Source organism: Falco punctatus, assembly GCF_963210335.1.
Source record: "Falco punctatus genome assembly, chromosome: 12".
Taxonomy (NCBI): Eukaryota; Metazoa; Chordata; class Aves; order Falconiformes; family Falconidae; genus Falco; species Falco punctatus.
Window position 1 is genome coordinate 14,319,876 of NC_137592.1, and position 26,641 is coordinate 14,346,516.

The 26,641-nt window shown below is 48.0% G+C and overlaps 1 protein-coding gene across 9 annotated transcripts in view; it reads right to left on the reverse strand.

Moving 5' to 3' along the window:
- Positions 1-26,641, reverse strand: part of MDGA1 (MAM domain containing glycosylphosphatidylinositol anchor 1) — a 204,968-nt gene that overhangs the window by 102,401 nt on the left and 75,926 nt on the right. For all 9 annotated transcript variants that reach the window (XR_013931335.1, XR_013931336.1, XR_013931337.1 and 6 more), the window contains exons 9-10: positions 9,006-9,275; positions 5,510-5,661 (exon numbers count right to left, since the gene is read on the reverse strand). Coding sequence is in view for 2 of the 9 variants with exons in the window: in XM_080407880.1 (XP_080264006.1) it covers positions 5,510-5,661; positions 9,006-9,275 (422 nt within the window). In the remaining 7 variants the exon portion in view is untranslated. The remainder of the gene's footprint in view (positions 1-5,509; positions 5,662-9,005; positions 9,276-26,641) is intronic.

The window sequence follows — 26,641 nt, forward strand, 5'->3', positions numbered from 1 at the left end:
TTCTCAGTGGATGCAGCACCACAGATCCTCTCTTTTTCCAGGTAACCCCAGGGCAGTGTACAGGTCACATTTTATCCAGAGCAGGATGGGTCCCTCCCTACTTCACAAACCCCGACTCCATCCTTTAAGCTTTTTGTATTCTAGTATGAAAGGGATTTAGAACAGCCCTGACTGCTTTTTAGCTAAGCTGTCCTAAAACCTCACTGTAGCAACCCCTCAGCTCCTGCAGCATCCCTCAGCTGAAACCCCCACCACAGCACCAGTCGGGGGACACACAGGATGGGGCCACTAGGGGCACGGTACCCCAGAGAGCATCAGGATGAGGGCTATGGACCCAGGCTTGTCAGCAGCCCTGCCTGAGGCGGCCACCTGGGTGACGGGTGATGGCAGCCTTGCCCAGACAGCATGTAATCCCCCGCAGCCAGCAAAATGTTAGCCTCTGTTTGCAAAGGGAGCTGAGCCACGGCTGCCTGCCTTGCGCAGAGCTGCCCGGTTCCTAGCCCTCGGCATGCCCCTGGCCCCTAAGTGCAGCCTCCAGGCAACTCCCTGAGGTGCCGCCGGCAGCTCAGTTTCCTGAGAACCTTCTCCTGAAGCCACAGTTGCCTCTGCAGGAGAAAAGGGATTTTGTTCACCTCCCAGAACACAGGGCTGGGCTGCTGAAAGGGCCACCAACGACTCGAGTACATCAACTTTCTGTGTTCACAGCCTTTTCCAAACCAGGACGTGACAAACAAATGGGTTTATAATGTCTAGAGGCAGAGAAAGCAATACTGCATGTATCTGTCTTGGTTTTATACTCTTCCCCGACACTGGGTACTGCTGACAATGGGAGAAGACAAGCTTCTGGCCTGGATGTGCTCACTCCTGCTAAGTACAGGGCTGGGTGGATTAGCTTTGTCCTACCCTGGCTGCCCAAACCAGCTGTTTATTTTATCACGGGGTTACTTACAAGTACTGGAAGATGCATTCAGCTTCACTAGACTGGCTCCTCATGGGCCCAGGGCCACGCACATGGGTTCACCAAGCCACGGTGGTGCACAAATCGGGGAGACGCAGCGGTGGGAGTTAACTGCGTTCTCAACGAAATATTTACATAAAAGACGATGGGCTGGTGCACTGCTTGCTCGTCCTCCATTTTGAGTAACACCACCCCTGCTTGCTGCGTAAAGCGAGAGAGACCCCTGCCCCAGCCTGTGTGCCTCTGGGGGGGCGTCAGCGCCGTGCAGTACCGAAGCCAAGGACAGACGGCAGTTGACAGACGCTGCTGCAGTGGGCTCAGAGGAGAGCAAAAGAACAACTCAGAGGCAGACAAGGAGCAATTCAGATCCACAGCCCATAAGCCTCGGCATAAAACCTCTCCCACTGCGCTGCGATGGCCATCAGCGGAGTTAACCTTCCACTCTAATCACGATCATTAAATTCCTGCTAACGCCCCTGTCCTGTGTCTGTCCAAACAGCTCTGTTATCTGTCACCTCCCCACACGGTGAGCCCGGCTCCCCACTGCCGCAGCTCTCATTAACGCTGCTCTGGCTGGCTGATGAGGCAAGTGGCAGCCGGCTCCGGAGCCCAGATGAGTTTAGTAGACAGCAGGGGATGTTTATCCAACATGGAGGGGATGAAAGTACAAACAAAGAGAGACCGTACAATTACTCAGGCATCGCAGAGGGCCACTCTCATTAAAGACGGTGTCCCTGACAAGAATTAATCTGAAGTGACAACCCAGTGAGCTAGTTTAGCAAATGGGGCTGGGGCTTGGCCCAGTGCAATTTTCGGGGGTCTGTCCGGCAGGTAGAGCTGAGCCTGCTCGGAGGAGGGGAAAGGCAGGAATGTGTTAAGTTGGCCCCATTCTGGCCCAAGCCTGTGTATCAGAAGGTACAGAGGACACAGCAGCCCCAGGTCTCCTTGAGGGGCACAATGAAGATTAAACTTCCCTGCTGCACCAATACTTTCTCCTTCCTCTTGCAGCCTCAGGTCACAGATGGGTTCCAGCTCATTAAGTGCACAGTAATTCTGCCACTATCCCCTGTAACTGTAACCACCAGCCCAACTCAGATCTTTCCTCCAGGATGCAACCTGCTTGCAATATTAGATGGCTTTTCATTTCTCTTTAATGTTAGAGCAGAGCCCTGGGAGGGGATAAAATACACAGAAAGAAACAAGCAACTTAAAAGGCTTTTTATTTTTTAAGCAAAGATCTGGTTTGGGGAGGCTGCTTTGAATCCCCAAGCAATGAAAAACGTTTTCAGTTGGAGTGCAGTGCCTCAGTGCTTTTCTATGCTACAAGAATACATAGAAGAAAAAAAGCTGACCAAACCAATAGCCCCAAAGCCTCACTGCATCTGCCCACAACCAAACCACCCAAGGCTGTGAACTCATTAGGTTCGCTGGCTAAGGTTAAATAAGGTTGTCGGCATCTGGATCAGTTGCCTTGGAGCAAGAAAGGAAAAGCCTCCCAAGCTGTCAGGACCAACATCTGTGAGGCCCCCGCCATTCCTCAGCGGGAATGCTTTCCCCTCTGAATTGTCACTCAACACAATGCCTCTACCTGAGCCTACCTGACCGATGCGCTCCGGGAAATAACAGCCTCTTTGCCCAGACATACAACAGCCTTTATGAGAAGCTTGCTCCACATTGCCATCGTATGTGCCTTGCCTGGGTCAGTGGCTCCAAGCTGTTAGGCTGTTTATTTGGTTTTAATTGAAAGTTAATTCTTATTCTACTGGAACTGGTACGTCTGCTGCGCTGCTCAGCCTGCTCTGCGGTGCCGGGAACAATCAGCTCTTGTGGAAATGCACCTGCTTGTCTTGCTGGGAGCCCCCATGCATCGCTTAGGAAACCAAATTCCCCCAGTCTGCTTGCAATCCCCCCAGGAATGGCCAACCAGCCCTTGGAAGCTGTTGAACAGGAAGAGCTGGAGGAGCCACAGCACCAGCCAATTAATAAGCAGCACTTTTACTCTCACCCAGCCCCATTTTCAGCGGCTGCAGCAAGAAAATTTAATTCAAGGGTTCCCAGGTGCCTTGCAAAGCATCCTGCTACTTGGGGATCTTCACATTACATATGCCAAGAGCTCTTCAAGCAAACTGGGGAGAACGAAATGAAAACCGAGACACTATGTTACAACCAGTGGGCATCCCAGCTGGTTGTCCTTTGGATTCCAGCTCAGCAAGAGTTAATCACCGCCCTGAGACAGCCCCTCACCACCCCAGGACTGCAGGCTGCTGCTGCCACATTCGTTCATCCTTAAGATGCTGACGAGCACCCGTCACGACCACTGAGGCTGGGGAGCTCCTAGGGCTGGAGGAGAAGGTGGGCTAGCTGACTGGATAAGCTTTCATCAGCTTGATGCAGGCAATAAATCAGCTGCGACTGGCCGTGTGTAAGGCCCATTTTATCTGAAGAGAATATTTCACTTCAATCCTAGATCTCTAGGAGGATTTTTGTACCACCACAGCTAGTGCCTGGAAGCCAGTCTATCCAGTGAGGAGGGAGCACAGGCAAACAGCAGCTCCTCATTCAGGCCGACAAATCCCCTTTCTTAAGAGCTCTCCAGTCAGCAGTGCTTTTAAGCTTTCCAGCTTTTCACAGTTATATTCAGTAATTCAACTACGTTCTGCGGTCCAGTGATGGAAGAGCAGAATACAAAGCTTAGCCCAGGTGCCCCAGCACGAAGAAGGTGTGACAATGCAGCAAAGCCTGCAGGACGTGGAAGAGGGTGATGGCACACGGGAAACAGTGAAAGGTTGGGAGGCATCACCAGACTGCTTGGATGCCAGGTCAGACATCATGGGGAAAACACCAGGAAGGCAGGACAGGAGCACAGAGGCAGCTCTGCGAAGCAGCAGGTTGGAGACGAGAGGTAATGCAATCCGCTGGGACAAGGAAACGCAAAGGGCTCAGTGAGCCCTCGGTACGGCACGGGGAGGCAGAGACCTCACAATGAAACGCAAGTGCCTGTCGGAGGAGGGCCAGGGGGAGGCAATGCCACGAAAGCCTTTTCCATGTCCTGCTTGTGCTTGGCAGAAGTGGGAACAAATCTCCCCTGCTTCCTCTTCTCCCTGCTCCCCCTTGTTGAGACCCGTGCCACCACGATGACACCTGCAGCCATTTCTAAGAGCCTGCCCATACACGAGACTGGGCTACAGCAGCGCCCTGGCGTAACACTCCTCTAAAACACCCCACTTAATAGACACAGCTATGTGGTGATGATGCAAAAGAAACATTAACAGCAGTAACCGATGGGGTATGAACAAACCCAGCAAGGGTTAAATTTGTGTAAGCACTCAGCTTCCTTCATGTCATAACTTAAAGCAGAAATGCGATTTTCCCTTTTCTTGATCCCTTCCAGTAGGAGTTCAATGAGGAACAGATCCAAGATTACTTCTAGGCACTGTGCAAAAGGAAAAAAGCCTCAGCATTGCTGGAGAAGGATAAAAATCACAAATTAGTTCATTGAGTTGCAGTGCTGATAATAGCAGAACTTGGCTAAGAGGGAAGGGGCACTATGACAAACTGCCTTCATTATTAGAGGCTCCCCTGTGTCCTGTATTATTATTAAGCACTGACAATGTGCTCCACACGATTTGAGTAACAAACAAAGGCTGTCCCACCCCAGAGAGCTCACAATCAAATGGAGGCATAAAACTGGAACCCACTGTGCAGAACTAGAGGGAAGAGACACTTGGATCTTTTTAATTATTTTGTTTCCTGTCTACAGTAAACAAACTTTCCTTGTGAGAAGCATTTGCTTCCAAGCTACTGCTGAATGGCGAGAACCACCAGTTTTAAGTGTCCCTATTTTTAAAAAATGTTGAATGCAGGCACTTTGCTGAGAGTGGATGAAAGTAGCTGGCAGTCCTGCTAGGTTAATGTGCTCTTTGAAAACATCAAGACTCTTTTCCCTAACCTTCTCCAACCAGGGATCTGAAGAGATCCCTTAGTTGTCCCCCAACCGCACCCACCAGTATGATTTCTCTTCAGATTCAGAAACCTTGAAACCCACTTCTCTTCCCCTGCAGAGTTTATATAGTCCGAATAGCTTCATTACTGTGACTGCATGAAAGCCCTCTGCAACACAAACAGCTGATGACTTTTTCCTGCAGTTCCTGCCTGGAGAGCTCTTCAGCTTATTCCCTTTATTTCACATGAGTGAGGAGGATGGAACTCCACTCGCTTGAGTCTTTGGCCTACAAAATCCACAATACCTATTAATGACTGTGGGGTTTTGTTCACATTAAAGCCCCGTTCAAAACACTGAGCATGAACCGTCCGATGGGAGGCAGCAGGGCTTTGAAAGCCATGGATCATACCCAACACCAGACGTAAAAATGAACGCCGAGCTGTGCATTTGGCCTGTCTTCCATTCAGTGGGGAAGATGCAAGACCATCAGGATCTGGCAATTTCATCACCTTCAGCTCTTAATCAGCAAGGAGACATTGACGTATCTGCCTCCTGAGAGGTCCTTTTCCCAAGGGCATATGCTGAGGCTCCAGAAGAGCAGACCTTACCTGCCGGACTTCCAGGCGGTACTTGAGGATGGGATCCACAGCATCGGGCTCCTTCTGTGTCCACTGCAAGACGTAAGAGTAATTCTTGGATTGCTTCTGGCTTAAGGTGGGGTTGGGAGTGTCATAGTAAAACTCTGGGCTGTAAGCTTTTGCTGGAGGGGGGAAAAAAAAAGAGGGAGGAAAGTAAAAGAGTGGGATCAAGGGGAACATAAATTACAAAAGAGACGTGGTGAGAGTGGAACAGCTCCACTTGCCCAGCTCATTCACTTGCCTTTGGCACGCCGAACAGCTTTACTATTGTAGCTGGTGCTGCACTGACATGCCATCATTTTCTGGGAATCACTTCAACTACTGGGAGGGTTAGCAGCCCTGCAGCACCAGTGGGGCATCGCCAGCACCAGAGAAGGTGGAAACAAGTTCAGTTCCCCACTTGGAACCAGCTCTAATCTTTCCTCTCTTGCTTTGTAGTTTAGACTGAGGTAACGGCTTTAAACTGGCGTTTCTCCTGTTTCATCTGCTGCTTTACAGAGTCTCCTGCTAACAAACCCTGAGGAAAGATCATTTGGCCAGTAGGTCATAGGAAAAGTGTTATTTATCTCACAGGGACTGTGGCATTAAAAAGGAGACCTTGCTCCTTCTGCATCTCCCCTGCCTTGGCAACGCAGTGCTCCAGCCCCTTTGTAACACGACCGTCAACTCAACAGCAAAGGGGATGCTGACCTCAGCCTGGGTAAAAACAGCAGGAGCTTTAGCAGGGGTGGAGATGTCTTTTCTAAACCCACGCCTCCCCTCAAAAACAGGGCAGCAGGAGGAAGGGAAACACAGAACAAATGATGTACCAGAGAGAAACAGGATAGTTCAGAGAAGAAGGGATTTCCCATCATTTCCCCAGCTGCTGCTGCCCTGAACCACTACCAAATGGAATTTGAAGGCTACTGCCATGCAGCCCAGAGGCTGATGGACTAATGCACAGGGACAGAAGCAACTCGAGGTCTTACCCACAGCTGCGTTTGCCTCATTTGAAATTACCTTCATTTCACCCTGTGCACTTCAATTTTTGGCAGGTCCTGTCCTGGGCCAGGCAGGAGCTGGACATGAACCCAAACTCTCCTGTCTGGGCTGAGGTCCAGCCTGGACCTGCACAGAGCAGAAAGATGCCTGGGCAGCAAGGGATGCTGGAGAGCAGAAAAGGCATAAACACCATCTCCACAGGCAACCTGTTGCACCTTTCCACTTGAATCACAGGCCCTGCCATTCTGCATGGCTATAATTAAGCTCAGAAGGATTCAAAGTTTATTTTTTATGAACTCAGACAGATAATATTGATGTTTATTTCCAAGTCCTTTTTTTCTTATTGTTTTTATTGACTTGAATTTTTGCACAAGCAAGAAGTTCAGAACCACCTCAAGACACTAATTGCTGCTTATTCAACTTGTATTGACTGTGGAAGTCAAGCTTCATAATGGATTCCGAAATAAAATCAGAACTGATGATAATCATCATCTTGCATGATATTAATTCCTTATTAATTGACTCCAAGTGGAAATGGAAGCTAATAAAAAAAAAGCCTTCTAATGGAAATGCAGCACATCAAGATACTTTTGGAACTTCCTTTCTGGGAACTTTTACCATGGCTGGAAAGTTTTGCCTTTTGCTTACAGCTGACAGGAAAAGCTGAAGGTTATCCACTCCGTCTTTCAGGGCTTTTCTGTGCCTGTGGCTAGTGGGAGTGCAGGCGGTGACCAGTATGAGGTGCCCTGCTAACTTGCTTAAGGGGAGAGGGTTGGATGTCTTGCTGTCCTACGAGGACATCTCAGAAAGCTAATCTCCCATCCATAGAAGAAACTAATCCCATCCTGGGTAGATTTATGTACTCTGTTTCCAGTACATCTGGACACCTCACAGTCACAAATGAGTCACTGACTCCCTGTCAGATAGGAAGGTTTATGGTACTGCTCTCACAGAGAAGAAACAGAAACAAAAAGAGACTATGCCGTCCTCCCTGCTCACACAGGAAGGCTGTGGCTGATGGCAATTAAAACTCCAGCAGTCCAGAGTCCAAGCACAGCAGCCTACTCACTGGATTATTTTTCAAGTCGCTCCACAGGCTCAGAAGGCCTAATTGATTTGTAACTGTCCAGGACACAGGCACAGACGTCTGAAGCTGAAAAGCCACCATCAGATATCAGTGCCTTGGAAATGAAGAAGCGATGCAGGAAAATAAATGCTTGCTGCTTTCCTAATGAGTGTTCTCTAGGGATGAATGCTGCTTTCTGCTGAGGGGATCTTATCTCATGGGCACAGCACGGCACACCAGGTAGAAATATGTATTTATTACTACTTCCAGCAAGAAATTCTGATCCTGGGAGCATTCCCAAGCTTGCTAGGGACACAGTCTGCTTTGGTGGCTCACAGCAGGATATGGTTTGACATCGCTTAGTGACATGAGAGTTGCAAGCACGTGAAGAAAGTGTAGAGAGGGCCAAAGCTCTCAAGCAAAATCCTCTGCCGGACAGGTTCCAGGAAATCTCAAGGGGTGAGAGCAAGGTCCTGAAAAGGGGCCCAAACAGTAGAAGTGGTTTGGGCTTCCCCACTTCTTGAGAGCGTCTCAGAGTTAGAGCACACCTGAGCTTTTCCAAACCCTGTGAAAGATCTGCTTCAAAATCAGGCTTCTCTGGATGTTATTTATTCTCATTTGTTCAGCCTTGACTTGAAAAATAGTATAAATTGGCCCTGAACTGAAACCCCAGTATTTTGTCTGAATTTACTGCTTATTAAGGCAACTTTATTGGACAGCTCTTCCAGAAACTGGTGCCCAAGTCAATTCTGGGGTCATGGGAGAAGCAGATTTAATGATCAGCTGGAGAGGCTAGGTCAGATGTGTAGGTTTAGATGCTATAACTCTGTCATCCCTCTTTGCAGTTCCATGCAGGAGAGAACTCCCATTACGGTGCCTGCTGGATTCACGGAAAAGTGTGAGCAGCAGATCTACTGAGTACTGGTACCCATTCCCAGCTCATGTTTGTCCTAGCAGGCATCATGAGACACAGATAGATGGGAGACATAGGGAAGGTGCGGGAATACATAACACAGTTCCTGTTTGTTTGTTTGTTTTTAAAAGGGAAATTAGATGATTTGGAACCTGCTGGAGGGATGCAGAGAGCCGTTTGCTCCCCCTTAGCCAATACTTATCTACGATACAGGCTGTCCAAGCTCGAATGCTGATGGCAGCCTTGAGTTTAAGTCCTGTATCTTTCACACAATCAAACATTGCTAAACTGTACCAGTGGCTGGCACTAACTGCCCCAGGCCCATCCCAGACTTGAAGGACTGCCTGAATGATAGAAGCTGATCTCCCTGTTGGCTTATGGAAGGTCATCCCTTCTGAACATAGTGCCATGCCCAGAGGAGGCAGCAGAGGTTGCCTGTATTGGCACCAGTTTATGGGGAGCAAGCTTCCCACCGCCATAACCCCAATGCGCACTCTGTGACTTACCAGACACCTGGAAGAGGCAGGTGGAGACCCCCACGTCGTTGGAAATGCTGCACTCGTAGCTACCGCTGGTCTCCCGGCTGACACTGTCCACCTTCAGCTCCGAGTAGTCCTGCTGCTCTGCCAGGGGCTGCACCAGAAGGGTCCCGTTGAAGCGCCAGACAGAGGTGGCCACCTTCATGGGGCTGCCCTTCAGCATGGTGCAGCGCAGGGTGACACTGCGCCCCATGCCCTGGCGCACGTCCTGGAAGGCCGGCTCCACCACGGGGGGGACTGGAGACCGAACAGAGCAACAGATGGGGATGCTGTCAGGGAACAGCCGTCTTGCTCAGCACGGTCACCCCAGAAGTGCCTCTGAGGAGACACGCACCTATGATTTCCAAGAGGCTAATTATTTTCTAGTAGGAGCAGCAACAGTCATCTGACATCCCCTTCTGACTGGGCTGGGGCCACCTCCCACCTCCCTCCATTTATTAGGTAGGGGTGGCCTTTAGCAAGTACTCATCCCACAGTGAGACACTGCTTGGAGGAGTTACAAAGCCCTGCTCTTCCACGTGAGAAGCGCAGCTCCAGCAGCTGAGCACCGTAAGTTGGATTCAGTCCTCAGATCCTAATCAGGATAACCAGAGTCTTCATACCCAGCATAAACTGCACTCCCTGAGCAGGCAGGTATGCTCCCAAGCAGTTACATCCATGTTCTTCTGGTCAGTGTCTGACAGGGTTATCAGGGACACCATGTGCAGATGGACAGATATGCACTGCCTGTCTCCACAGACGTAAAGGGGTGTTAATAAAGCCTCTCCCCAGTACATCAATACAACACATCAGGGACTGGCTACAGGGACTCTGGGTCCTATTTTTATCCCTGGCAACAACTGCCCAATGCTGGGAGGTGTGTCACATCTCCATGTCAGCTCCTCTGCCAGTACTGTGAGAATGGTGATGTGTGGCTGCCTCCTTAGCAAAGGGAGGCTACTGAGTCTTGTTCTTTAGCACCTGTAAAAATTTATAGGGACTTCACAATTTGGGTATGGTTGAGGCAGAACAAGGAGAAAGTCTGGACTAGTATTGCTTGGGTTACCCCTTATTCAATGCAATGGCAGAGGGCAAATGTCCATAGCCATCTGATGGACATGTTTCACTTGCAATAAACTCTTAATTAAAATGCTACAGCATGGGAATAACCAGAAGCTCTCCCTCTAAAATGATAAAAGCTTCCTGAACACAAAACAGCTGTCACACTGAATCTAAAACAGGGAGAACAGATTTATAGCATCTCCAGCACAATCACAACTCATCTTCTCCAAGTTCAAAGCACCTGCTCTTCCAAGAACAACTTCTATGCACTACAGATCTACAAAGCACCTTCCTCCTCTAAAGGTCCGCAGCGCTGACAAGCAGAGTCAGGCCCAAACCCCTGCAATACTGTGTATTGCACCTGCAGTGCCACAGACACAGCTCCACCAGGAACCATTCACACGGCATCCCCACTGCCCTGCACGCAGCCGTGCCTGGAGGGCTCTGGTGCAGCAGTCTCTCTCCTCCCATAGCCCGACCTCTGCAAGACCCACCTACAGCTCTGTAACACTAGCAACATCTCCATCTTCTCCACAAATGAAGGTGCTGCATGCACCACCCCACAGGTCTGCACGCACAGTGTCCCCTCGCCCAGGGACACAGATGCATCCGTAGGTACGCAGCATACAAGCATCCCTTCCACCTGGCAGACCTTGTTTGATAGTGGCTGATGGTTTTCTAGGCACCTGCTCTCAATTCTCAGGCTCTGGGCCCTTTGCTGCACTTAAGTGGATTAAAAGCAGCCCTTGACTAAGCTCACATTGCCGTGCTGAATGGCATGGTCAGCTCATTACAGATGGCTTTGCTAGCAATGTGTCTCTGCGGGTGCTCCGAGCGCTGACTTGCCTTTGGCTCACACGTCTCCCACCTCATGGTGAGAATAATGTGAGAAGTTGTTTGATTAGACCTAGTGCCATGAATGTGTCATCTCCAACCCTAGCTGCTATCCCATTTCTTGGGTCACATCTGCTCCTTAATTGAAGCCGGTAGGGTCTCACATTATAATCAGGGCCAGCTGGTGATGGGGTGGAGGGGAGAGGAAAAGGGGAGAGAAAAGAGAAAGCGAGACTTAAAAAAATGGCACAGCAGCTCCAGATGTACTCAAAGCAATCTTATCTTACGAGGAGAGAGAGGGGTGGGAGAGCAGCTTCCCTCACTGCACCGAGCTGGGACAGAGGGAGAAGAAAGGTGTGAAACTAGGCAGTGAGCCCCCCTGCAAGGACAGACGCTGCAAGGAAAGTGCCCCCTGGCCCCCACCGAGGGAGCGTCTGGGCACGGTGAAGGTCACAGAGGAGCAGGGCTGGGACACGCCAGGTGCCTCCTCTAGGTCACAGGAACAGCAGGGCAGCCAAGGATGCACAAGATATTTAATCTTCTTCAGCTGAGAAATGGGATTTACTTGATTTGCACTAGGACAGTCCCTGGGCCTATGTTACCACCTTGCAGAGGGAATGTCTGAAAGTGCCTATAAAGTACAAATTGATTACGTTTTCTCCTCTTGTTTCTGGCACTAGGAAACCTCCAATGAGCAGTAACTCTGCAGGTAGTTCTGGAGTCCCTGGGTTTTCTAGAGAGAGAGCTGAAGCAGGTCATCCCGTCACTGCAAAGGATGCAGTATGATGCCAAGGGGCCACTATTCCTGAAGCTTGCCAGCAGACATGAAAGCAAAGCAAGGTCAACAGCAATTACAGAGCCAGACATGAGCTCTGGCCTCCAACGCCTACAGGGGAGCTCACGCTTCTTCAGTTAGGTTATACACAAAAGGGAGACCCACCACCAAGGCAAGGATTCCATCTGCAGATCCCAGCAGATAACAACATGGCTTTTTCTAATCCCTGGCTTAAACACAGAAGAAAGCTTGTTTAAATGAGCTACTGTTCCAGCTGTTCCAGTACAGCTGAGGTGGTGATGGTCTCAGAGCACAGACTTCCAACACGACTCCTGCGCAGACACTGTTAGGGAGCTGCAGGAAATGATCAGGATTTTCCAGCTGCTTCTAATACTCAGAGGGAAGCGGCATTCCCGCTGGCTACAGGAGAGCAGTATCTGGCTATTCTGGCTCTCTAAGCTGTCATGGTGCTCTTTGGGGAGCTTAGGTATCAGCCCCAGTTTTTAGCCCGGTTCCAAAGGCAGGTCCTTGTCCAGAGGCTCCTCAAATGCCTTCCTGCATCTCCCCTGAACTCCATGCGTGCAGCTGAAGGGCTCTTTTAAGCAGCAGCCATGTTGCAGGCAGCAGGTTGCTACATTTCAAGAAGGTGAAAAAACCTCTGCATATACAGGGCTTCGGGATCCCCAGGTAAGAAACACAGCAAACAAATATAGACTATTACTGTTTTCTCTCAGCACACAGCTTAACTCTAGAAGAGATAGCCGGCAGGAGGAGTGATGGAAGGGGTGAAGAGGGCAGCACATTACCATTCTAGGCAACATTGAAGGAGCGAGGCTCCTCCAGCAACCTTGTTAAGATGCAGCTGCTGTGAAACACAAGGCAGGGCAGCCTGCCTTTGCAGCAGAATAAGCTCGTTAGGAGCAAATCAAATCAGCTGAATGCAGGCAACCTACTCCAGTGTGCCAGGCACCCTAAAGCAAAGCTGGGCTGTAGGCAGCTCCCTTGCTGTGAGCCAGAGCAGATGCTCTGCACTGAAGGGTTGCTAAGCCAGCACAGTGTTCACAATGAAGGGCAAGAGCAAGGGAAGCAAAACAGAGGAATGTCAAGTGTTGAGGGGTGTTGCTTTGTGCCCCAAAAACCTCTTATTTTCTTGGTTTCACTGGAAATAACCAGGACTGAAATGCTTTTCCTGCTAGACGAGTGAGAAGTGATCTCTGGTCAAGTCTGTAAGTATTTGGTTTCAGTCTTTTTTTCTTAGCCTTGAGGAGGGGAGGAGTGTTCTTCCTTAGAAAAGCTGAAGTGCCTGCAGGGGAGACCACAGTCTTCTTGCACTGTTACTGTGCTGTCCTGCTTGGGCACAGGTCAGGAAGGGGTACTCGGTGATCCCAGCAATGTTGTCAGAATGCTGCAGGTTCCCATCAAATTCCGATGCCTTCAGAAGGCAGCGATGCTTCTTTCACCAATGATAAAGTCAGAGCATTCCAGGATGGCAGTGATGCACTATGGAAAGTTCTTCACTTGTGGAGTAAATAAATACTAAAAAAAAATTAAGGTTTTGTTGTGTGGTTGTTTTTTTTTTTAACTTTAAAAAATGGAGATGTCAAGAGGCTGCTCAGTCTGATATGGATGAAAGGCAAAGAAAGGTTCATATTGGAGTGGACTGATGCACAGAAATCAGTAACAAGCTTAAACACAACACAGCATCTGCAGAACAGGGAAACACGGAGCGAACAGACCTCGCATCAAGAGCTCAATTCTTGCCTGAGAAGGTCAAAAATCCTAGACGCCACAGTACAACACTACCACGCAAGACACGTGCCAGGTCTGCTTTCCTACCATAGCTTGAGGACTTTAAATAGCAGAATCTGGTCAATGCCCAAGTGCTGGCTCATTTTGAGAGGGCTGTCAGAGCTGCGGAGCTCACTCATAATCTGCTTTCTGACCCACAGGCAGCCCTTTCCTCCCCGTAGTCACCCTGACCAGCGGCTGACAAGAGCCAGCTCTGCAGGTGGTCAGCTGCCCACGTTGTACCACTGGTCTACGCGGATGCCACGCGTGGCTGCACTCCCATTTTCCTACAGGGATTTACTTCCCACAATGCTTCCTCTGCTGCAAAGAGCACCATGGCGCAGCAATGTCTGGGCAGAGGAGCAAAGGCACAAGCAGAAAGACAACTTGCCTGATGTCACACGAACTAGCAGCATCAGACAGAAACAGCACAGGCGCCCCATATCCTGACCCACGCTTCAGCCCTCATCCCAGGCTTCCTGCCCTGTGATAAACACCCTCTACTCCACCCTCCAGAATCAGTCATCATTTACATTTTTATTTAAATCTAGAATGTGCAACACGTAACACAAGTGATGAAAATAGCAAGCCTTGCCAGATTAGAAAACAGCTTTATTTTCAGCTGCTCTCATCACACTGCTGAATGACTCCTTCCAAGCTTAGCCATGCAATCACAGTGCCAGTGGGACTCTGGCTTGTGGTCTTCACCTTATCCCACCTGTGAGAGCTAACTGACCACTCACTTGCTGTATTAACGTTGCAAAGGATACAGAGATAACCTGGTATGAAAGACTGCACTGTGTGGTTAGTTACAATTAGCAGCTGTGTTTCATTATCCAAAGTGGTTAACGACACCAGGCAGTAATTTCTCTCTCTGGAAAACAAATCAGCACAGGCTGCTATTAGGGCCTTATGAGACCTATATGACCCCATCCAGCATCCATTTAAATTCTGAGAGGTACCCTTCTGCAGTCATAGTGGATGCAGTCTTCTCTAGGCAACCAAAGCAATCCCAGCAAAAGATGTTCTTATCCAGCCCCTGGTCCCATAATCCGTGGTAATAAAGATGTCACAAGCATCAAAGATACTGCACCCCTGCTTTTACAGCAGGTAGAAAACTCATAGTTTCAGCTCCAGGAGAGGCCCAGAGCTCTCTATGCGAGCAAGTGGAAAGCTCTTTTATTGTCACAAGGCTGGGAAATCACAGCTAAGCAATTCTGTCCCCTGCAACAGCATTCACACCCCAAGAATACACGTTAGGCACCAGCAGTTTTCCATGTGGAGACAAATATTCAACTAATATTTACAAGGCCAGTCTCATCTGCTTTTTTCTGAGAGATGATATAATTGAGTAGTTAGAAGAGGGGAAATGGACGAAGGCTTGCTCAATCTATTACAGCTAAAAGCCAGAACTTCTTTCTTTCATCTTCTGTGTCCTTTGCCTTTGCACTTCACTCTCCCCATGTATAAACAGAAAAATCGTTTATTTGTTGTGAACTGCTTGAAAGCCAAGTTGCAAGTATAATTTCAAACAAAACAAATTTGTCTGAGTACATTTTCTGCTAGACAAGTGGGTGCAGGGGCCGGAGAAGCAGGGCTCAGAGCAGAGAAGGCTTAGCTTTGTGCAACTTGACTGCTCTTAAGAGAAGAGCAAGTTAAATATATTCACTACCAGTTTTTCTGCTTTCCTGTTCTCTGAACTTTCCAAGCCAATTAGCTCAACCAGTCTTCACCTTGTTTTAATAAAGAAGGACTTAATAAAGGATTTCCTCTTCTGCATGATAAGCTGTGCTGATTAATACATGAGACCCCTAGCTCACTTTACAGAGTGCTTTGAAGAAAGTCCATCTCAAGTGGGAGTTGTCAGACCTTCTGGCTCACAGATATGCCTCCTCAAAAAATGATCTGTCCCAGACAAGCTGGAACTCCACTCAGACTCACTGCCCAATTAATTCAAGCTAACAAGACTCTACAAAGACAAGTATTCTCCTGCAGTGTAAAGCCAACTCCTTCCCATGCCTCACTTACCTCCAAGTGCCTGGTTTCGAAACAGTATGCTCCCCTAATTGAAAAAGGTAAGTGGGAAAAGATGGTATATGTACAGAAGACACAAACACATTTGTATGTGAAATGCATGCTGATAATCCTCCCTCCACCCACATGCCACCCAATTAGCATAGTTATGCACAAGGGAAGTAAAGACTGAGAGAGTGGGCATTTCGGAACTAGTACCTTCAAGTGCGGCTAGACCAGTATCATAACCCAAATCTAGATATATTTTTTTTTGCCACAGACTAACATGAAAATATTGTCTCTAGTTCACAGACAGTTTTGCTAGTTACAGCATGCTGAAGCAGGATGATGGCTGGGGTGGATCTGGGTTCCTCTTGCCCACACACATACCCACAAGAGGGGAACCCTCCCATGCGTAGCATTGCCAGACCACCAGCTCTTCTCAGGTTCTGCCTCTCTTTTCTAGAATATAACAAGATGTCAGCTCATACCCATGCATCTCTTATTACATGCTTCTGTTTAACAAATTGGGCTGGCAGTGACATGCTGCTCCCAATAGCATATGAATAGTTTAGATCCAAACATTCACTAACAGTCAGCCAATGATACTCCTTCCCCAAAAGCATCCCATATGCATTAACTTTTGGCAGAGAACCAGTTATCTTACTCCTCAATAATTCATAGGTAAGCTACTCAGCTGGGTAGTTCTGGGAATAAAGCAAGTCATTGCCAGTGCAAACTAAGAAAAAGAAGAAAAAAATCTGCCCGGAAAAAAGAACCAAATAAGATTCTTCTTCCAAAACAGAGAATCCACATCTTTCCTCTCACTTCAGAGTTTATCACTAGTTTTTCTTACCAGCTAACCCAATTCCCTTGCTGCAGTTTCAGCCTACTGCAAGTCCTCCCCATAAGTGTTTTTATGTTCTAGTAATCAACTCTGTCCTACCCCTAGTAGCCCCCAACCTCAACAAATACTAGGAGAGAATTCTTAGTCTTCTCCTCTCCCCAAGTCCTTGACAAGATGATTTTGACACTTTATATGTGCATATATGTATGTACACATATCTTTACAATTCCTCTTTCTCTCCTTCCTCTGCTTTTCCAACAGCAAAAGCACAGCTTTAGTTCCTATTTAGGTTTTATTTTCTTTGGGAAAAACCACTGTCCTAGGGTTTTAAATGCCAGGGCAATCACACACAAGAAGTTGGGAAAGGAAAAAATAAATGAATCTACAGCTCTGACTCTCCTCACATGCCTGGCAGAGACAAGTAGGGCACCTCAGCCTATAATGGGGCAGAGATCAACAGGTACCAACTGCAACCTTGTGAGCAGAAACAGAGCCGCTTGGCCCATCACAGCAGAACGCATTCCCTGTGCTTCCAGCCACAGTGTAAAGATGGAAAAATGGAGGGAAAACAATGCATCTGTGTGTTTGTCATCCTAAGATAGGTTCTCCACACTCCTGAGAAGGATTTGGAACAACTGAGAAAGGACTGATCACACACTCCCCCCCCCCCCAGGTTTGAGAAAACCTGGAGCTAGCTGGAACAGGACTTTATAGCCCAAATTTATCCCATCTAACTTCAGGCTCTTCACTGAGGAGCCCAAGTTAGGAATGTCGGCTCCCTCCAAAACCAGTGAGTGAGACAGACATCTCTAGAGGACGATTCGGATGGTAGGAATCCCTAGCTGACATCACCTCCCTCCATCCTGTGCCTGCACGGGGAGCCTAAGGTGATCCCAGCCCTCACATCTCTGCTAGGCGGGATGAATGCAAACCGAAGGAAATGCTTGTGTGACACCTGCACAGAAGTGGCCAGTGCCACCCCTCTGTACGAACCTCTCCAGGAACTCTCAGTGCCTTGTTTGATGAGTTTATCAGTGAACTGAGTTATAACGTGCATCTGAAACTTGGGCAGCATGTCCTGCTTTTGGACAGGAGACACCTCCTGTGTTTGCGTTGCTGCATGCCACAATGGAGCTACTCTGGGAAGGAAAACAGACACCAGCCTGCACCTTCCCCATAGCAAATGTAGTGATAAACCTTTGTACTCCAGACAGCATCCAGCTGGTGCCACCACTAGGGCTTGTGTCCCGAGTATGCAGCTGTCACCTACAAGGAACTGAGTTTCCCCTAGTCTCCTACTGAGGACCTCACCCACAACCAGAGGAGCTACCAGGCAGAGGCGAGCGCTGACTCCAACCAGCAATCCAACAGCAACAGCCTCCTATTCCACCACCAGCTGCCTGAGCAATTCAACTGCCTCCACACGTTTAGACCCTTTTAACAAAACAACTGAAAGTTAAGAGCAGGGAGGCTGCAGGAGAGAGTGTCTCCGACAACTGCAATCCTGTCAAAATAGGGAAGAGTCCCTGCTTTAGAAATGCAATGATTTGTCAGGGCCACAGGTGGTCAGAGCCTTCTGCTCACAGCTGGGCTACAGCACTACTTTACCTTCTGTTTTCAGTTTGAAAGCTAAATTGGGAGCACTAGATGATCCCTCCACAGCTGCTTTCCAAACAGGCAGGCAAAGCAAGAGGCAGCATAGCCAAAAGCAGAAATACTGTTTAAAAAAAATCAGACCTGCTTTAATGATGGGTTGGTGGGATCAGAGCTGGAAAGGGGAGAGATCCAAGCCAGAAAGAGCCTGGTAGGGGAAAGGCGGCCATCCAAGGCAATGAAGATAATCAATTATTAACCAGCATTCCCAAATATGTTTACTTTGAATTCTTTGTCTGTACTAGTAAGCAAAAAGGATGCATGTGGCAAAGCTAGACCAGGAAGAGTTAATACAGTGATCCTCCACCTATCTACAGAGTGGGAAGAGGACAGGCTTCCCCAATACAAGCCAAGCTCTTCCTCAGCCTCTCCTTCAGGCCTAGCAAGGAATTTGGACTAAAGAGGAAGAACTCAGCGCAGAGCAGCACCCAGTTCTCCATCACTTCTCTATCCACCGTCTTGGAGTTCTGCTGCCAATTGTTTAATATCGTGCTCTGCTAACTGTCATTATCACCCCATTTTTCCATCCTTCACCCGTGATTGATCTTGATTCATCTGAGGAAGATGACGACAATGAAAACGTAACTGTTCAGAAAGAGGCTGAAAGGATGCTCAGACTGAAAGATTTATGGCAAACGTTCAGTCTCATAGATGAAGCAGCTGAGGTCAACAGATATCAAAGCAATTTTTCCCATAAGAATTAATGTAACAAGGGGGGTGTGGTGCATACAGGAACTTAAGAAATGCATGCAATTTAAAAGCACAGGAGCAGTATATATAACATAGAGAAAGGAGAGGCAAGAACATTTTTTACTGTAAGCATTTTTGCTGTCACTCTCTGGATGGTTACCTCTTCATCACTGTCATCATCATCTTCAGATGAATCAAGGTAGATCAAATCAATCATGGGCGAAGGATGGAAAAATGACGATAGGTTCAGGCGGTCCATCAGATGAAATGGCTGAGGTCTTTCAGAATAGTGATGGGCTCCAAAAAGCCAGCTGCCAAATAGCCACCGACTCTGCCATCTGAAAGTCCTGTCTTCCCCCTCCATCCTTCACACTGTTACCTGCATGCATTTAAAATGTGTGAATTTCCTGTGCCCAACTCCTACTCTGTCTATTAATTATGAAAAAAATGCTTTATCTGTCACATCAGTAACTGTCCTAGCTTTTCATGAATGTAACCTCAATGAGTTGCTGGTTGCCAAGACTCATCCCCCTACACCTTACTCCCAAACCTGCCAACCCCCTACGGAGACAGCAGAGGATTTGGCAGTCCCATTTATTCAGGATTGGGTGATAACACCCGTCTCAGAGAAGGGCACGGACGTGAGCTGTGGAGGACTTGCTCCCCCACTGGAAACCTCGTGTCTTCCCTCTGCATCGCCACTCTGTTTCCAGAGGAGCACCGCTGCTGAGGCAGGCACAGCCCTGCAGCCTTCTCTGTCCCTGTGCTAGGAACAGCACCATCACTTCTGACAGCCGCAGGTGGTGTGGGCTCCCAGAAATCGCTCTCTGGGGCTCAGGGTCTCCTCTGCAGCAGAGGGTGCAGGAAGGAGGCCAGTGGCAGAACTGGCAATCATTCAAGGACAGCAGCCTGCTCCCTCGACCTCCCCATTTGGCTATCAGCTCTGTCCCATCTCCTCTGGACTTCAACCAGGAGAGGGAAATTTATTAACAGCCCTGCTCACTGGATAAATCTGCTCTGACATTCGATTTTCCAGGCTGCTTCCGTGGCTGACCTCAAATCGGGCCAGCACTGCAGGAACCATTCAGAGGAGCGGCATCCCTGTAACATGCGCACATGCCGACCTCATGCAGATGCTTTCTCATGTTGACTGACGAGGACTCAGACTGCACCAAAGGCGATATGCAGGACAAGTGGGAATCACATACTCCATTTCTTCTGATGCCTGGATTTTGGTCCAACAGATAAATGCCTGAAGCTGATTCCATAAAATTTCCATTGTTCACATTCCCGACTCTTCTGAGACCCAAAAGTAAGGCCATTACCTTCCTCATTCTCACCCACTGCATCAAGATCTGAAACTGGATCCTGGCCTGAGTCAATTCATCAGCAATTATCAGCCCGAGGGGTTGTGGCAGCACACACTGTAACATGGCATCCTGCTCCTTCCAGTCTCTTCATGATGGATAGTAACACCTCCCAGAATCCGACAACCCAAGTGAAAAGGACATTTTAAACAAATTTCAGCAATGTTTGCTGAGCCATCCCACTGTGGTGGGCAGAAAGAAGATACAATTCTGTGTATAGCTCTGGAAGGAACCTGTGTGGACTTAAATCTGGGAACATCTCTGGCTAAATCTGTGATAAAAACCAGAGATGATGGAAATACAGGCTTCTCCATGTCCTGTTTGTAAGACTCCAGCTGGATTTGTGTACCCTGATCTGAATTCATCAGTGCAAAAATGGCAGAATAACAGACTAAAAACAGATCATAAAAATCTTAAAAATGCCATAGAAAGTAGGAAACGATGGGGGAAAACTTCACCTAGCCAGGCTTTTGAGGGGAAGTTTGTGATAGCATGCTGCAAACAACAGAGAAGATTAAATTATTCTGTAGCTTCCATGCATGTATTGCCTATGGGAATACAAACACAAATCAATCGGGTCAACGTAAGTAGATGAGACCTCAGAACAAACAGCAATAAACCTCTTTATTCCTCACTGATTCCAGAAAAAAACTCATGGAAGATGAATGTCGGATGTAACTTTACAAGTTAAAAAATGAATGATGATTAATATAGTTTTATGGGTCCTTGGCAGACAAACTGGGTAGTGTTTGAGAAAGCAACAAGAAAAGTAACTATCTTGTCATAACATCCTCAGGCACTGGAAAGATCCTGGCTTGCTTCCACACAACAGACTAACTGAAGATGTAATACTATTCAAATGCAGCCCACATTAAGCAGATTAAAAACACATTAACCGAAAGAGTTCAAAAATAAATTTTAAATGGGTGCAAGCACTACTGAGATCTCTCTAGTGAGAGGGAAGCCTTCTCTAGTAGACCTCTCTAGTAAGATCACATATGACCTCTTAAAACTGTTGCTACTTCACACCTTCATCAAGGTCAAAGATCTCTCCAGCAAGTTGGCACGGCTAAACCGTATCAGTTTTAAAGGCCCCCCATTCAGGCTGTGTAGCCAACACCACACATAACCACCTATGGTGTTTGAATGACCTCACGTGCATTTGCAGCTGGGGTGACTGGACACAGACTTTGGCACAGCTCTGGGATGTGGCTTGTGTTTTGCTTCTTTCCCTCCAGCACAAAGGCAGAGCTGAAATGCCCAATAACTTACGATACAATCCTTAAGTGCCTTCAGATACCAACATTTGCAGAGGACACAAAATATGCAGCAGTAAATAACATACTAGAGAGATACCTCACACGGGACAACTTGGTTTGCTTGATGGAATGGGCTTATAGTAACTACATTCAATTTATCTTGGATAGTCATTGAATAGTTTGGGTTGGAAGGTACCTTTAAATTTCATAATGTAAAGGTCTGGAAAGAAAACTCTTGAGGAAAGAATGTATCAGTCTTGTTAAGGAAGAGACCAGGACTCCAAGAGGAGCCTGAGTCTATGTAACCCAGTGAACATCAGCTTTCAGCTTAATTCTGTAGTTCAAAGATGTCCAAATCCTTGGATGATTAAGCCAAAGCTTACTAAACATATTGTGAGATGGGCATCACCTCTGCACCCGCATCGGTGCGATCATTTTTTAAAATCCCTTTAACACAGGCGACCACACTGCCAGAACGATCTTGAAAAAAACCTAAGAAGAGGGCTATAAAAATGAATCAAGGGCTGGAAAACATGCCTTGCGGTGAACGGCTAAAGAGACTTTCTGGATTGCATACTAAAATGAAAAAAGGCTAAGAGATTACTTGTTCTGGTGTCTGAGATTACACATGGAAGAGACCACTGATAACAAATAGCTCTTTATGTGAGAAGATGAAGGCATAAACAGAGCTTGTAGTTGGAAACTGAAATGAGACAGGCTTAGATTAAGTCATGACAACTGAACCATGAGCATAAAAAAGTGCTGGGACACACACTGAATTCTCTGTTACTTCAGTCTGGGAGTGGACGCTACACTGAAAATGTACAAATAATCCAAGTTTACATCTGCAAAGATAAACACACCTTGTTCCTCAGCTCCAGTAATGAAAGAGACTAAGCTTGGCATGTAACTAACTCTCCTGTCTAGACAAACAGCACAGAATGGTTAGAAGGAGATTCAAAGAGCATTTTCTTTCTCATAATGATGATGAAGATGGAGTCCCAGCATTTTGGGTAGGTGGATTGGAGAACTAAAGCTTCTCCAAATGTTATTTAAAAAAAAAAAAACAAAAACAAACACCCAAACCATTACAGGATCTGTCTTTCCTCTTCTCTTTAAAACCTGTATGTAGTTCCATTAGCATCTTTTCATTTATACATGTACATTGGTTCCTAGAAAGCTAATCAGAATGAAAACTTGCCCATTTACATGCATCAACTTGGCTTTTTGCAAGGTCTCATTACAAGCAGCCCAAGGGGAAGAGAAAAATCCCCAAACCACAAAAACCCATTTTGTGTTGCTCCGTTTTCCTCTTACACAGCCAACTGCCACCGTCTTCTCATCCCTTTAGACCCATTATGCTCTTTGCAGCAAACCACCTTAGATGGAGGGCTGCTCCCTTCTCCTCAAGCCCCAGTTCCCCATTTTACAGCACACCAGGACGCTGGCTAAAGGGCCTGTATTATGCATAAGCTATGAACTGCTCAGAAAATACCAGCAGATCCAGCACTATTAAGCCGACCTGTAGTGCATTAAGTTGTTATTAGCTACTGTATTCTAGTTTATGATTAGGACAGCAAAATATCTCTTTGCAATCAGCACTTCGTAAGGAAAAAAACCCCAAGGCTATCGTTATTTATTGTTCTCGTGACCTCAATCACAGCCACAGTCAGGAACCCCGTTAGCTTTGGCACTCCAGCCACCACCTCCCATCAAATGCTTGGCTCAACTGGGCCCAGAGTTGTAGCGTATTTGCAACAGATGAGATATATAGCACTCATTTCATCAGATGTGAGAGCAGGCCACGACAGATCAAAGGCCTACAAAGGGTTGGCTGCAATGGCCCTCAGTTGCCATTCTTTCTTTAACCAGCAGGGATTTATCCCAGATGCTTCTTCACCACAGAAATGGAGTGATTTTCAGTCTCTTCTACCTCCCATTCATCCCCTTGCAGCTTGGCAAATAAGCAAACAGTCTCAGAAGTCAGCTTCCTCCCAGTCAACACTAATGAAAAATTTCCATGGTTTCCTGTGATCACCACGACCCTAGAAACAAGGACTCCAAAATCATACAAAATGCAACAGGTCTGCACACAGCTAGGAAATTTAAGCACATCTGTCAATTCCTGGGGCCAATGATGGTTTGGTCGGTTCATCGCCGGGTTCATAAAAAAAAACCAACTGTTTTACCTCAAGTCCTGGAGGCCAATTAAATTAGAATCAGAAGCAAAAGCTGGGACAAGGCAGGAGTGTGTGCACACACATGCTTATTTGTGTTTGTGACAGAGAGGCAAAGAGGAATGGAAATCAGGAACTATATGAAGTGAAATAGGGTGAGAGGAGTGCGTGCTGGAAATGTGATCTCTGCTCATCGAGAAAACACTGGTTCCTGGCTTCCAAGAAAAAAGTTTCTTTCTCAGAGAAAACTAGAAACTGAACAGTCATTTCTCCACAGAATGCTCCAAAAGGCCCCTATGCCCTTCCTACAAACCGAGCCCTCAGCCTCCCAGTACAGTTTCCCAGGCAATAACTGGCAGCAGGAAGACCTGCTGGGATGTAGAGAAGCTCTGACCTAGCGCCAGGGTGCAGGGAGTGGTGAGGAACAGCATGGGAACCTGCTCCTGCACTCCTCATAGGTGCTCCTTGACATGGTTTATGGCCCAAAAATCACGGGAGAAAAGCAAAGGCACAGGTACAATGCCACGGCACCACAAAGATCTCTCTGGGAAGGAGGATGGAGAAAAGAGTCTCTGCTCCCCTGGCACAGGTCCTGTGTCAGGTCTGATGTGCTATGCTCCCCTGCAGGTGTGGACAGCTGTTTTCACTTCTCTGTGCCTCAGGCTCTTGTGCAGAGCCTGAGAGTTGTCATGAGAAAATGAATTGCTTTTTTGCCTGCTTGGTGTCTTCCTGGTTCCCCTAGTGAGCTCTGGTCTGTGCCATGTCAGAGCTGGGAACTCAACGTGCTCAGGTCCTGGTCACTGAGAGGCAGAATTTGATAGGGACAGGGCACTCCCTCCTTTCCTGTCCTGTGACATCAGCCTTAAAATACGAGAACTGACAGCAGTTTTCTAACTCCCTCCACCTACCTTCCTTGCCCCATGTCTCCTGATGCCAGTGTTACCACATATAGTACATGCCTTCCCAGATCTACTTTGCTGAGGTGTCAGCTGCAGCTCTCTCTTTTGCTAGAACAAATACGCAAACCTTCCCATCCTCTTAGCTCTCCCATCCCTAGAGTTCTTCACTAGCTTCTCTCTTGAAATATAGCCAGTACACCATACCCACACAAGCAGATACCCTCTTCTCCTCTCCCTAATGTATTCCCGATAAACTCAGATCCCAGTCCCATCCATCACCTCTGGCAGAGAATATCCCACCACACTCCAGGATCCATGGCCCTTTCTCTACCTTGGCCCAGTTTCCACATTCCCTGGACACATACTGGTGCTGCAGAGACCAGGAGAGAAAGCTTGGCAACAGCTGCCATGCCAAGCTCGCCATCTCTGACCTGCTGACTGGAGGTAGCGCGCAGCAGAAGTACTCCCTGTGTTAGAGAGGAACCCGTGTTACAGCCCCACGCAAACAGAAGCGGAGCCAGGACAAGGTCTCCCTCCAGCCAGGCTGCCTCAGTGCAGCCTAGGTATCACCGGCTGTATCGCCGTTCGGAGATCTTTGATACAAGGTGGTTTACTACAGCCTAAACCCAAACAACAACAGGACACAAAACCAAAGCAGTTTCTTCAGAATGGCAAGATGAGAAGTACTGGGAAAGTGCCTGACAGTACTTCAGCAGCAGTATGCTCCTGTGCCTTAAAGACAAGGACACGCTCAGGCAAGACACAAATATGCACAGCTTTGCGGGATGCCCGGCACAAAGCGAGAGGACTCTGGAGTTGTTTTTTATCCCAACAAGCTGTCATCACAGAACTGATTGTTGGAAGGGACTTCTGGAGATTTAGTTGGGTTGGAAGGGAGCTCTGGAGATCTAGTCCAACGCCCCTGCTAAAGCAGGTTCACCTACGTTAGGTTGCAGAGAATTGCATCCAGGCAGGTTTTGAACATCTCCAGAGAAGGAGACTCCACAACCTCTCCGGCAGCCTCTTCACGTGCTCTGTCACCCTCCAGGTAGAGAAATTCTTCCTCATATTCAGTAGGAACATCTTGTGTTGCAGTTTGCGCCTGTCGCCCCTTGTCCTGTCACTGGGCACCACTGAGAAGAGCCTGGCCCCATCCTCTGGACACCTGCCCTTGAGATATTCGTAGACATTGATAAGATCCCCTCTCAGCCTTCTCTTCTGCATGCTAAACAGGCCCAGCTCTCCCAGCCTTCCCTCATCAGCGAGATGCTCCAGTCCCCTCATCATCTTCATAGCTCTCTGGTGGACCCTCCCCAGTATTTCCCTGTCCCTCTTGAACTGGGGAGCCCAGTACTGGACGTACTGGACACAGCACTCCAGATGCAGCCTCACTGGAGCAGCGCAGAGGGGGAGGATCACCTCCCTCGACCTGCTGGCCACGCTCCTCCGAATGCACCCCAGGGTCCCATTGGCCTTCTTGGCCACAGGCACACTGCTGGCCCACGGGCAACTTGCTGCCCACCAGAGCTCCCAGGTCCTTCTCCGCAGAGCTGCCTTCCAGCAGGTCAGCCCCAGCCTGTGCTGGTGCCTGGGGTGATTCCTCTCCAGGTGCAGGACCCTGCACTTGCCTTTGTTGAACTTCATCAGGTTCCTCTTTGCCCTGCTCTCCACCCTGCCCAGCTCTTGCTGAATGGTAGCACAGCCTCCTGGCGTACCAGCCGCTCCTCCCAGTTTGGTATCATCTGCAAACTTGCTGGGGGCACCCTCTGTTCCTCCATCCAGGTTATTGACAAATAAGTTAAATAAGTCCGGAGCCAGCACTGACGCCTGGCTATGTCCACAGGGAAAATAGCTGCCGCGGCAGGAAAACATTAAAAGGAGTGTCTGAATGCGAACAGTATGAGAAGTGGTGTTCAGCCGTGAAAGGGCCACAGTAGGTGAGCAATTGTCCACAGAGGGATGACCAAGATTGTCTGCCATCCACCATGTCTATACAGCTCTTTTCTCTCCTTTCCTGACAAAACCGTAGAGCTTGGATGTATCTCTCTCTCTTGATAAAATTAAGTTGCTCTTCCTGGAGAGTCTGGCCAAAAAACAGGATAATGGCAGCTTATGGAAAGTGTATTTCTGTCTCCTAACAATATCTGAGAAATGGATTAGCTGATTTAGACCAGTTCTTTTCTAAGCAAACAAATTCATCTCTCCAGGCAAGGAGCTCTCACGCAAGCTTTTACTCAGCCTATCATTACCGCCACAGAGG